At 36.1% G+C, this 13,693-nt stretch overlaps 1 protein-coding gene across 1 annotated transcript; it reads left to right on the top strand.

Annotated features, from left to right (window-relative positions):
- On the top strand, positions 8,842-12,763 carry LOC107624821 (thioredoxin H-type). The gene is made up of 5 exons (XM_016327286.2): positions 8,842-9,190; positions 10,044-10,105; positions 10,484-10,606; positions 12,163-12,285; positions 12,421-12,763. The coding sequence occupies exons 2-5, from the start codon at positions 10,085-10,087 to the stop codon at positions 12,580-12,582; spliced, it is 429 nt and encodes a 142-aa protein (XP_016182772.1). The 5' UTR covers positions 8,842-9,190; positions 10,044-10,084; the 3' UTR covers positions 12,583-12,763.

Here is a 13,693-nt window from a genome sequence, read left to right as displayed (position 1 = left end):
CTCTCTCTCTCTCTCTCTCTCTCTCTCTCTCTCTCCGTGCTTGTCGACAGTGATAGAAGTGGGGGCCACGAACCCTAGCAGCGGCGGTGGCAGATCAATCCCGATGGAGGCACGGCGGCGTCCCCTTCCTCTCGGCCTTGGCTTGCATCACATCGCTCTCTTCTCTCCTTTGTGGCAGCGTTGATGATGGCGGAACGAGCTCGGCGTGTAGCACCAGGCGCGACGGCAGCGACAACAGGACGCAACACGACTGGGTGCGGTCCGGTCTCCCCCTACTTCCTCTTCTTCCCTCGCGGCTCCCTCATTCTCTGAATCTCTCGTCTCTCTCTTCCGTGGGTGTGGCTGGTGGCTGGATAAAGGGTTTCAGGGTTAGGATTTCCCAATTTGAGAACTAAGATTTCTGATTTGGAAAAAGAGAAGTAAGGGTATTTTAGAGATTTTACAACAACATAAAAATGTACCTCAAACCCTCTCTTTGAATCTACTCCACATGAAAAAAGGTCATACCCAAATTGAATTTTTCTGATGGTACATGTAGCTATAATTTAATCAACACATTCTTGACTTGAATCATTACAAGTCAAAATTTTATCCTTTTGTCATATTTTTCAGTCAAACATCACAACTCCAACAAACACCTTACAATTAAACATTGAAGTAGTGTGATTACATTGTTAACAGTACACCAAATAGATTTCATACCATATTTTCATAGCATCACACTTTCTTTCAATAAGCAAGGATAATTTTTAAACAACAAGGAACAATCTTTTCATGATGTAAAAGATTAGATAACACTGTAATATTAAGAATTGAACATTCCACTAATCACTAGCTCCAACTAAACCAAACTCTAAAAGAAATTCTTCCATATTTAGAATAATTAAACAATATCCTTTCTATACTTCTAGACACACAAAATTTACTTAATAGTGTTTTTCAACAAGTACCATTCATATATCAAAAAATAACAGATATGTTCTTCTTAAATATTTCCAATGTATAAACTTTCACATTAATTTTTTTATATATTATTCGTATCTCTTTTAGAGAAAAAAACCTCTCTTAGTATGTAATTTAATTGTTACTTTGATCTTATTAACTTTTTCTCGGTCTTCCTTGACACTGCCCACATAAACAAAGTAAGTCTCTCGCTATTTATAACTTAAAAATCTTATTGTACATTTTTTCAATGCATACAACAACAACAATAAAGCCTTATCCCATTAGGTGGAGTCAGCTATATAAATCAAACGACATTATTGTACTCTGTCATGTATCATGTCTACAGAGAGACCATTTACATGTAAATCTCGTTTGACCACCTCATGAATGGTCTTCTTAGGTCTTCCTCTACCTTTTACCCCTTGTCCATCTTCCATCTCATCTACCCTCCTGATTGGGTGTTCTGTTGATCTTCTTCTCACATGTCCAAACCATCTGAGACGCAATTCAATCATTTTTTTACAATGAGTGCTACTCCAACTCTCTCCCTTATATCTTCGTTCATTATTTTATCTAATCGCGTATGACTACTCATTCATCTCAACATCTTCATCTCTGCTACACTCAGCTTACGTTCGTGCTCCCCTTTGACCGCCCAACACTCCGTACCATAAAGTATAGCCGATCTTATAGCAGTGCGATAGAATTTATCCTTAAGTTTTAAAGGCATTTTTTTCAATACATAATAAATATTATTTAAATTTATACATTTTCATATTGTTTTAAAATATGACGAAAATATTATGTTTTTTCAAGTATATATTTAGTGTCTCTGATGCCAAATTTTGGGTGACTAAGTATGACTGTGTTGATCAACTAATAATAAGTTGAGATGTGTTATGGGTGGATGGATATTTCTTAATTATATCTCTCGTGGTAAACAATCTTTTTTTACTGCATGATTATTAATTGTGAAAATTTATGATAAACAAGGGATATATCTATAACTTGAGTTTCGTCTGTGTCGTCGGATACAAGATGTCCTTTACTAATGTTACCCAATCTTTCTTCCTTTGGGTTTTGAAAATGTTCAATATTTTCTTCATTGTCATGTTGTAAATTAGTATTGTTATCTAAATAAAATAGTTACTATGACCGATTAATGTTGTTATTGTACTTTGTATAGTCAAATTCTGAGTCTTTCACCAATATCCTTTACGTGTTTCAAATTGTGATTAGTCTTTGTGTCTTAGCCACTCTACCCGCCAATTAGATATGACCACCCAAGACACCACCTATGTAAATATGTTAGAGTTACCGTGTATAAAAGTATTTATTCGGTCACCTTCCATTTCAAATTTTCTTGCCACTATTTACAAAGTAAGTTTGATTCTACGTAAACAATACTGCCAAGTTTGAGAATTATAAAATCAGCCTTTAGAGTTTGTAACTTTGTAAGGTGACATTTGTTGACTAAATTTTGGTCTTTGGATCTTTTCCATCAATGAACGAAAAGTTGAGCTAACTCTGACTTGCAATGTTAGACACATAACTAGATAGTATCTTTTGATTTTAGCTTTTAAATAAGGCAAAAAAATAAATTATTTTGAAAAATGAAAGGAGATATAATGATTTGCACATCATATAAACTCTTTTTCCTCTTTTTGTTTTTGTCTTGTTTAAGTGTTAAAACGAAATGATACTGTTTAACCATGTGTGATATGTCTAGTAATATGACAAATTTGAGCCAATTCAGCACTTAGTTCGCTAATTCAATACTAAAAAGAGTCCAAAGACCAATATGGTGTCTACAACTGAATTTTGGAAACCAGTATAAATAATTTTAAATTTAAAAGACTAAAATAATAAAAATTGTGAATATAAAGGACCACTTTAAAAATTTAGTAGGCATTTGTTATCTTCCTTTTTTTCTCCACAATGTTCTGATAGGGTTGTGGAGGGTGTAGTGCTCTTGAGTCCGTTACATCGAGCCATACTCGCCCGATGCTGGCCTCCTATCGACATTGTCCTGCACTGCTCCATTGAACAAACACAATGTCAAACTCGAAGGAAAACGCAACTAACAATGAATACAACACCAAATCGGAGAAGAAGAATAAGAACCTATAATAATATTCAACAATGAAGACATAGAAGAAGGGATTAATGGATACAAGAGCAGCTTGGTAGGAAGACTCCTCTCGAACAAGCTTATCAACACGGCCTGGATCCAGTTAGCCATGGAAAGTGTTTGGAGGGAACCTGAAGGATTGAGAGTGGTGGAGATAAAGCCTAAGATCTACCAGTTCTTTTTCAACAAAAAGTCTGACCTTGAACGCATTCTCAAGGGAAGTCCCTCGATTTTTAGAAACTCTTGGCTGCTGGTGAAATGATGGAATAGAGAAGAAGACCCAGTTGAAAAGGGGATGGACGAAGCTGAAATAAAGGTACAAATGTGGGAGATTATAGAACACTGCAAAACTGCGGATAATATATCCGATCCGATAATTTTAATGCGGATCAGATCGAAATTTTGGTTATATTCATATTTACCCCTAATTACCTCCTTTATCCTTAGAAACAAAAAAGGTTTGAGAATTATAAAATCACTGCACTTTATTTGTTTTATATATCATAAATCATTGTATGCGGTGTTATTGGTGAGATATTTACAGACTTCTTTTACTCACTCGTGCAAAGCACATTATTGCAGGGTAAGAACACTATTTAAGTAGTTATACTTGTTTCAATGTTTGGGTGTTTGGCGGTTCATGAAGGCGACATAGCGATGAGATAATGCTGTTCACGAAGCTTTAACATGCTTCGCACCACGCATCGATGCTACTTAGTACTTACATATGTCCAAAAGCTTAAGGTTGACCAATTCACTCGAGAGACCAATAAAAGCGTGGCACGTAGACATGGATTGACTTACCCACAAAATACTCACAAGTAATAATTACACATAAAAAATTTAATCTTCTGAAATTTCTTTCAAGAAAAATTAGTTGTCAAACAAATAAATTTTAAAAAAGATATTTTTATCTTTAATAAATTTAAAAAAATTAATTTTATCAAATAAATTACTCTTTTCATATAATAATATTTGTTAAAAATTTATTTGTCAGATATACATATAACAAATTTGATTAAAAGTGACAAAAAAAATTAATGAGTAAATACCTTTTTCAGCTTCTGTCCTTTTTTGAAAATTGACAAGCTCCCTCTAACATTTAAAAAATAACAAATCGGTCCCTGTCCATTTTTTCCATTAGACACATCGACCTTTTTGTGGCCAATATACAGGGTTTGATGTGTCTAACGAAACAAATAGACAGGATCGATTTGTCTAACGGTCGATGTGTCTAATGAAAAAAATAGACAAGAACTAATTTGTCATTTTTTAAACGTTGAAGGACGGCTTGTCAATTTTTAAAAAGGATAAGGACCAAAAAAGGTATTTACTCAAAATTAATTTATCTAATAAAGATAATTCTAAAAATAGTTAAAAATAAAAAATTATTAAAATATATCTAAAATTTCTTGAATATTTACTCAAATATTTTATATAATGTAATATCGTATCATGAATTAAAATAGAAGTTGTGATTCATGCATTCCTCAATAATCTGTGGTATCAAGTATCAATGAGTAATAGCTCAAATGGCATAGTCTCCCCATACTCAATTAAGAGGTTGCGGGTTCGAGTCTCATATCTTTGGTAAAAAAAAAATATCAACCGTCAACTTAAGAGATTAAACGAATCCTAACTCATTATCAACCGTTCAATTCATAAAGATACCTTCTTGATTTTACATTCCGGGAATAAATGACCATTTGTACCCATGAGAGATGAAAACGCTGACATTTGTACCCATGATAGCTCAAAACTAAACTTGTACCCATGATAGATGCTGTCCGTGTGACAAAAGTGTCCTGACTTGGATCTGAGCTTGGTTCGTGCGTTTCCGAACCTACGTGGCACTCCCCCCCCCCCCCCCCCAAAGCCTATCTGACGTGGATGTGAACGTTGATTATCAAAAGGGATAGGAAAAAGAAACGTCAGTTCCCGCGAGAATCAGTGGTGCCCTAGCAGAGGTTCCTCGTTGGTGTTGGTCCATTCGAAGCCAGAGAAGACGACCAGAGTACGCCGAATCGAGTAGCAAGGAGAGGCTTTTACCATTCCTTTCGTGTTCGACATCGAGGTGGTCACTCCCTTTGAAGAATTACACAGGTATGTCGTTGCAAGTAGTTAGACAAACGTTACTGCCTAATGAAACCGTATGAGTTACTGTATTTCCTTCAGAATTGATAGAGAGTAGTTTGTTTAGGGTTTGTGTTAGCATCAGTTACAGAGAATGTGAGTTTATTGGTTTGTTAAATTTTACTTCCAGGGATGGCCACCATCCACATAACTTTGTCCATTCATCATAGAGGAAGGTTTGAGAGAGAGCCAGTTGGTAAGGTTAGCTACGTTGGTGGAGAAGTGACGGAGATAGAGAGGGTAAACGTTGATACCCTCAATGGTTTTTTCATCTCTGACTTGCTGAAGGACATTGATTATACGTCCATTTCTGAGTTTTACTGGCTAGAACCTGGGAAGGAGCTTGATGATGGGTTGAGGCTGCTAAGAGTTGATATGGATGTAGTTAGGATGTATGAGGTAGCCATGAAGAATGGAAACATAATTAATTTGTATACAGAGCATCCCATGGATTAGCCTGTTGTAGTTGAGGTTAAGGAATTGACTCCATCAAAGGGGAGAAGAAAGGTCTGTGTTAAAAGGGTACCAACTCCAAAGAAGATTCCAAAAAGAAGATTAGCAGTAGTGGAAGATGATGACGATGCTGAGATAGTTGGTAATGTCCAAGTTGACAAGCAGGCCCAAAAAAGTACTGAGCTCCAGCCCATGGCAGAGGCGCATCAAGAGAACAACCCAGCTCCTGTAGCAACACAGGAACCAAAAGATCAACGTAGGGGCTTGGGAATACTTGGACAAGATTAGTCCGAAACAGTGGAGTAGAGCACATTTTAGTGAGTATCATAAGATGGACAACTACACCAATAATAACTGCGAGGTGTTTAATGCCAAGGTCAAAAAGATGAGGGAGAAACCTATTATAACCATGTTGGAAGAAGTGAGGTGCTACGTCATGCGGATCATGGCAAGGAACAAAAAGGCCTTGATTGGGTACAGTGGGAGGTTAGCCCCAACCCAACAGAGCAGATTAGAAAGAGAGAGAGCAACAAATGGAGACCCCTTCCAACCGGAGATGACGCGGAAAATGTTTATGAAGTCCAATGTCTTCCCATGAAGGTCAGTGTGGACTTGGGCAAATGTACATGTAGTTGTAGACTCTGGCAATTGACTGGGCTACCTTGTAGACATGCATGTGCTGCTTTAGCTTACCAGAATAGAAGACCCGAAGAGTATGCACATAACTGGCTCACGATGGGTGCTTATAATGCTGCATATCAGACTTCAATGCGCCCAGTTCCAAGCCAAGAGTTCTGGGAGCACGTTGACACCCTACCAATTCTGCCACCCCGATACAAAAAGCCAATCAGAAGACCTTCAATGAAAAGAGACAAAAGAAATGATGCCCCTAAGGATAAGAGTGATCCTCATAGAACTAAGAGGAGGATTGGCACCATCGTATGTAAATACTGCCTCCAGGTGTGTGCAGTGTATTATAATTCGTTGTTTAAGTTCATGTGTACCAATTTAACTAGTTCCTGTTTTACGTAGGCTGGTCATAACAAGCGAAGCTGTAAGAAGAGAAAGGAAGCAATGGGTGAAGGGAGTGCTGCACCCTAAGTCCATGCAAGTGATGAGGATGAAGATATGCTGGCTGAAATGTACTATGAGGAGACATTAGAAGCTATCGAGGCTGAAGCAGTAGCAACTGAGGTGGGAAACGGTTCCACAGCAGCCCAGACTTCATAGGTTAGTTCGTTACTTGATTCATTTCCTTAATTACATTTGTTTAACGACTCATATTGGTAAACTGGTTGTTCTTTGGAATCCAGCCTCCACCCCCGATGCCACAACCAGCAGCCACACAACCCCATGATACAACAACCACTGGAGCAGCCAAGAAACAACATAAAAGGAGAAGTGTCAAGCGACCACCCCCCTCTGCACATACCCCACAAGCTTCTGCACCATCTCCGAAGAATCCAACACAACCCCTTCCACACACAACTCTCAAACAACCCCAAATCCACTGCAGGGTGCTAGTGCAGGGACAACCACAAGGTTCGTGCAGTTCATGCCGACAACGGATGTGGACGGTATTTCTAGAACAAGAGGCATAGCTGTTAAAGGCAGGGGTGAAGGAAGAGGTCGAGGCAGGAGAGGTGCATCAAGCGGAGCCAAAAATGGAATCTCGAGCGGGAGCAGTAACTCAACACCAATGTCATAGACTGTGTTCGTTATGCTTTTTTGCTATTTTGATGTAATTGCCATTACTGATATACTAATTTTAGGGCACTGGTTGGTTTATTACACTATGTTGGAGTAAGCAACATTACTGTTTTGGTTGTTCTGACTGTGAAATGCTACTTCTGCTGTAATTAACTATGTTTTTTGGTTTATTTCATGGTCAGTCCACTTTTTTATTTAGCTTTTCTGGTTTTCAGCTTATGCTTCTAGTAGCAAAATCTATGTATAATGGTTACTCACTCTGTTATGGAACAAGATTATCATTAATCGAACAACACCTATTATGCCTGGTTTTATACTTCATTACCACAACCATCAGGTCTCTATGTCACATATTGAGCTTAATTATGATTCTTTAAGTAGAAAATATAGTTGCATGTGCATATATATCCAATTGACTAGCAATAAAAGTTATCATATATAACTAACAGAGCAGCAACAGAATCAAAGTGTCTATGTCAAAATCAGGAAATACATTCATTCTCTCATAATTTATAAAGACCCAAACTCCATATAAATTTTACATTTTCATAAAGAAATACAGCAGAAAGATCAAACAAAATGCAACACCCAACGCTATCCATAAAAGCAACACTCTAATTCCCCTAATTTCACCCCTAATTTCAGCCCTAAGTTTGTCTATCCCTCTCGTCAGGATTGACGATGCTTGCTGATTTTTCCCAGGTTCAGTGACAGTGAGCCCATCATCATGCCTTCGATAAGAACTCCCTGACTGTCTTTTGGCCAAACATCTTGCTATGCCCTCCCATCCTTCTTCGATTTCATCAACCCATACAAAGTATTTGCAGTCTCTTGTCTGCCAAAACAAAATAAATGCACCGATTGGTCAACTTAAATGCAAACAAAACTTTCTCACCTGAACTCCAACAGCGTCTGCCCTTACCGCCCATAGAGGACATCTGATGAACCATCGATTAGGGTTCATAACGGTGCCAGACTCCATCAACACAAACTCTCTTCCACAGAAGCATCTGTCGTCCAGCTTCTTCACCTTCTTCTTCTTCGAACTTGAAGAAGAACTGCCACTGCCATCACTTGGAGCAGGGGTAAATCTGCGGAAAGATATTGCGGGAGGTAAGACCTAATTCTTTATCACCTTAGGTGCACGTCACACTCATTGAGATTCAACAAGCATCGATTCTCTGGATCCTGGTTTGTATTGGGGAGGGGGAAGCTACCTAGGGTTTTGATTTCGTGAGTTCAGCCTATCCTTTTTGATAATCAACGTTCACATCCATGTCAGATAGGCTTTGGAGGGTGGGAGTGCCACGTAGGTTCGGAAACGCACGAACCAAGCTCAGATCCAAGTCAGGGCACTTTTGTCACATGGACAGCATCTATCATGGGTACAAGTTTAGTTTCGAGCTATCATGAGTACAAATGTCAACGTTTTCATCTTTCATAGGTACAAATGGTCATTTATTCTACATTCCGGTGTCATCAACGACTTCGATAAATAAAATTTTGTTTCCACAATCCTTATATGCTTTAGGTGTCATCAACTTATTCTTCTTCGTCTTGTTTAATTTAATTATTACTATAAATAAATAACTTGGTCTGAAAAATTTAACGCTCTATAGTATTATCCAAAAAATTCATTGATAATGGAAGACGTCATGATGGAACGCTCTAAATCATCATCATCATCATCATCATCTTCCAGCTAATGTTGTTTACAGCTTAGTCTCCAAATACACCAATTGTGTTCTTAGCTCCTTTTCTTTTCAGTAAAACCTAAAAATTGGGGTTTCCAAGCGATCTCGAATCTCAATTTTCGAGGTAATTCAACAGTGCTCTTCTCTGTATCTGGTATTCAATGCTGGTTTTTCTTTCAATTTTTCTTATGCCCAATCTCAATCCATGTTTGCATATGTAAAATCGCTATATTTAATTTTTTTTCATGGGGATCTCTTTCTCATTTCCATTTCCATATGAATTGATTTAAAGACGCGAACTTTCAATGTTCTCATCGACCTAAGAAATTTTCTGACCAAATGTTTGGATCCCATTTGCATCAATGAAAATGAAGGGGGTCTCTGCAGCATTATAATTTGTTCACTTGAGAATTCACTTATTAAATATGCCTAATACGTATAAATTAGTGTTTGGACTCGTTGTTTTCTCTGTGAATTGCATCTTTGTATAATCCCTTGAGAGTGCTCCCTCTGTTTCTTTAGTGCTATATATAAACAGCAAGCACTCTCTTATTGTTGCAGTTGCCAAGGACCTTAGATTGATGTATATCATGTTTTCTACTTAACTAGTTGAGAAGGCCTGAATGTTAACCAAAGTGGTTTATAAGAGTACATGTGTCTTCCTTAGCATGTTTTATGTCTGACACTGGAGCATAAGTTCTATTTTGTTTATGTTTATAACCATGTGATTTCTAACATCAATAAGTGAACAGTTATGAAAGTATGTATGTTAAATCCTGAGTAGCTAAAGACTATTTTTGCTTTGCCTTCGGTGTTGATGTAGCTCGCAAGTTGCTTCCTCACTGATCAACTATTGCATTGATATATCATTCATTTGTGATTTAGTGGTGGTTTTCTTTCTGCCATTCACTTTGATCTTGAAGGACTTTTTGAGAAATTCGTTGCACTGATGAAATATTTGGTGCTTCTACTTGCAGGCTTAACTAAATTTTACAACTTTTGGCTTCAGCATAATTAAATGGGACTTTGTTTAGCTAAGGTGAGAATATTTTAATTTGGATTCTTCAGTCATCATAGCTATAACTTACTGGTAATGGAAGATCATCGACCTTTGCTGCTCCAATTTCGTGCGATAGTTTCGGGCTCCAAAATCTTTGGCTTATTTAAATTTAGCAACACTGTAGTACTCCAATCGCAACATAACTCTGTTCATCTATAGTAACCTCCTACATTTTCTTACCTTATCATTACTACCTGCTAGTAAGAATAAAAAGAAACAGATATTAGGTCTTTGATGGTAGTGCAAGTTTTCACTTTTCAGGACCCCAGAGCTTCTAGAACTTTGTAATGTATCAGAGCAAGTCATTCATTGATAAATTCATTTGACTGAGACTTTTAATGTTCTCAATGTCTGTAGGATCAAGATAAAGATGATGATTCTGACCATCATGTGGACATGGTTTCTGGGAATGTGCAACTTATTACCACAAAAGAATCTTGGGACCAAAAGTTGCAAGAATCATCGAAGGATCACAAAATTGTAAGTTTTGCATCGCTTTTCAATTTGTAGCCCAATAATACTTAATGCTAGCTGAAGGTCAATTATCATTTTATTGTGCTGTTTTACAGAATCCAAAGTTAGTTGGCTTGTTTTGCAGAATAAAAATGTATTTCAATTGTCAAACACCAGTGCTCCCTAATCCTATCATAAAATATTTTGTTGATTATATCAGAAACTCTGGCTTTCACTTATAGTTTCTTTACAATAAGTTTAGTTGACTAGTATATAAGCATTTTAGTTATGTTCCAATTATATTTCAAAAATGATACTCAACATGGTATGGCCTTAATTTGTTAGAAAGGGTAAAGTATACTTTTGTCCCTAATGTTTTTGAAAAGTTTTAAAAATACCCCTAATGTTTAATTTGTTTCAATTTTGTCCCTAACGTTTTCGATAAGTTGCAATTTTATCCCTACTGTCAAATTTTTGACAGTCAACATCTGATCAACAATTTTTTCCAGTTTTACCCTCAAAATTACTGTTCATCATTTTCTTCATCATCATCTTCAAATCTTTTTTCTCTCTTCTAATCACTCTCCTTTCTAAACCCACTTTCTGAAATTGGACTCTTGAGACTTAACCCTCTATTTTTTGGTGTCATGGGATTCTGATTCCTTTTAATTGGATTGGCCACCATAAAAATTCATTGTAGCAAAGTTCTCTGGAAAGGGTGGACAACAACTATTTTCTTGGGAACATTTTTTCGGGAAACAAAGAGGGAACTTAGGTTGAAATATGGAATCTTTTGGAAAAAATCAACGTACTAATGCTTTCACTTGAAGGATTTGATCTTACCTGAGACCCAATTGGCTTGATTGATTTCAGCTTCCTCAACAATTTTTCTTTCAACCCCTTCATTCTTTGCCCCAGAATCAAAAAATAATAAACAGGAAAAATTGAACTTTGTTATCTGAACAAATTAGGGTGAAGATTGGGAAAATAAAGCTTAAAACTTTCTTTTTTTTTTTTTCCCTTTGGATTCTTCTTTTGATGTAGTGATGTATTGGACTCTTAGTTCCATTGGCTTGTTTGGCCAGTGATGGTTGCTTCAATGGTTGAGGAGAGAGAGAGAGAGTAGTGTGATGATAATAGTGGTGGTAGGTATAAAAGAAGGGTAAAACTGGAAAAAAATTTGTTGACCATATGTTGACTGTTAAAATTTGATGGTAGGGGTAGAATTAAAACTTATAAAATGTTAGGGGTATTTTTGAAACTTTTCAAAAATATTAAGGACAAAAGATATATTTTACCTGTTGGAAACCTTAAACTACAATGTCTTATTACTCTCAAAATTGGCATGAGGAAGTCCTATATATGTTATAGGGTTGAACATTTTGCGAAGGACAACATGACATCGGTCATTGCTAGATTACTACCGAAGGATATTATGTTCATTTAATATGACCTCACCTCCTCCCAATAAAAACCCTTTTAGTTGTTGCAAATTTTACTTGTATATTCCCTTTTCTTTCTTTGGGTTTGTTTACTTTCCTTAGGCACAATGATTATTAATACCAAAGCTTCTTGTTCAACAGCTGATTGCAAATTTCAGTGCTGCATGGTGTGGTCCTTGTAAGCTTATTGCACCATATTACTGTGAGTTGTCAGAGAAATACTCATCAATGATCTTCTTACTAGTTGATGTGGATGAACTAACTGTAAGTTTTGAAACTACAACTATTATTACCATTTTATAGCTATTTGACAGAATGATCATTTAGTAGTTTCTCCCTGATGTGATGTTATGGGGAACAAAAGAAATCATGTTCTAATCAATGTTTTGCATTTTGCAGGATTTTAGTACTTCCTTGGACATCAGAGCCACACCAACTTTCTTCTTTTTTAGAGATGGACAACAAATTGATAAACTCATAGGAGCCAACAAGCCAGAGTTGGCAAAGAAGATTGCTTTGTTTTCTACTTCATTTGGTTCCTCAATACCAAATTACCAATAGTACAATAGTGATTGTATTCATCCTTGGCTACTCAAATGGGTTTCTTGTAGTGGAACTAATGTCAGTATGTACAGTTAAAACCAAGTTTGTCTTTTGATGAAATATTAAAAGACTATTGTGCCTTACTATTTGACAGAATTTTACTTTTTTATCCTCTCATCATAGTTGGTGGATTTGATTCTGACATCACTCTTAAGAGGGGCTATATATATTTTCCCAAAACCAATAAGTTACAGAATAAGGAACCAATGAAAATGTTGGAACTATTTCTAAATTTATTAGACTGTACCATAAAAGTTATACAATATAAACAGTTGTATCAAACTCTGAAAATAAAATATTCTTCTAAATGAAGGATGTATATTGAGGACAGCCGGGATTCTTAAGCTGCGTTTGTTTACAGGCATGGGATACTGAGACAGAGACATAGAGACAAAATTATATTTGGCAGATGAGACATAGATATAGACATTGTGTCCAAAGATATTGAATTAGTATATTTTGTGTCTATCCTGACAGGAAGGACACAAATAGTCGAACACTAATAAGAAACACAACTTATTTTTTATTTTTTTTATTATTTTTGTTAATTTTTCATAGCGAATAAATTAAACTTTTATAATTTATTCTAGTTTATCACCAAATAAAATACAAAAACATTAATTTTTGTGTCTCTATCTTTTGTGTCATATTTTCAATATCTTGTCTTGTTTTTAGAACTAAACTAGCTTAGGTTATATGAAGCCAAATTCAACTGATGCTCCAATGCTCCTTTTGGAAGGATGCACACTGACACAGAGAAGGGAAAAAAGTGCGGGTGTTATATATCAATACTACTGTGAATAAATAATATTATTACTTAAAACACGAAGGAAGAATCTGAAGTATATAATTGATAATTCTTTAAAAAATAATTTTAGAAGTAAGAAGTGTATAGTCCTTTTTTTTTTTCGGTCATGAAGTGCATAGTCCTTTGAAAATACTTTTAAAAGTTGAAAACTATTTTGGGTAGAAAAGAAGCCCAAACTCTATTTGGACTATTCATTAGCTTAGTTATCTCAATCCTATACAATATTTGAAACACTTTTTTCTAACAAGAAAAAGAAACAGT

This window comes from Arachis ipaensis, chromosome B02, assembly GCF_000816755.2.
Source record: "Arachis ipaensis cultivar K30076 chromosome B02, Araip1.1, whole genome shotgun sequence".
NCBI classification, from domain to species: domain Eukaryota; kingdom Viridiplantae; phylum Streptophyta; class Magnoliopsida; order Fabales; family Fabaceae; genus Arachis; species Arachis ipaensis.
This window is presented reverse-complemented; position numbering and strand designations above follow the sequence as displayed.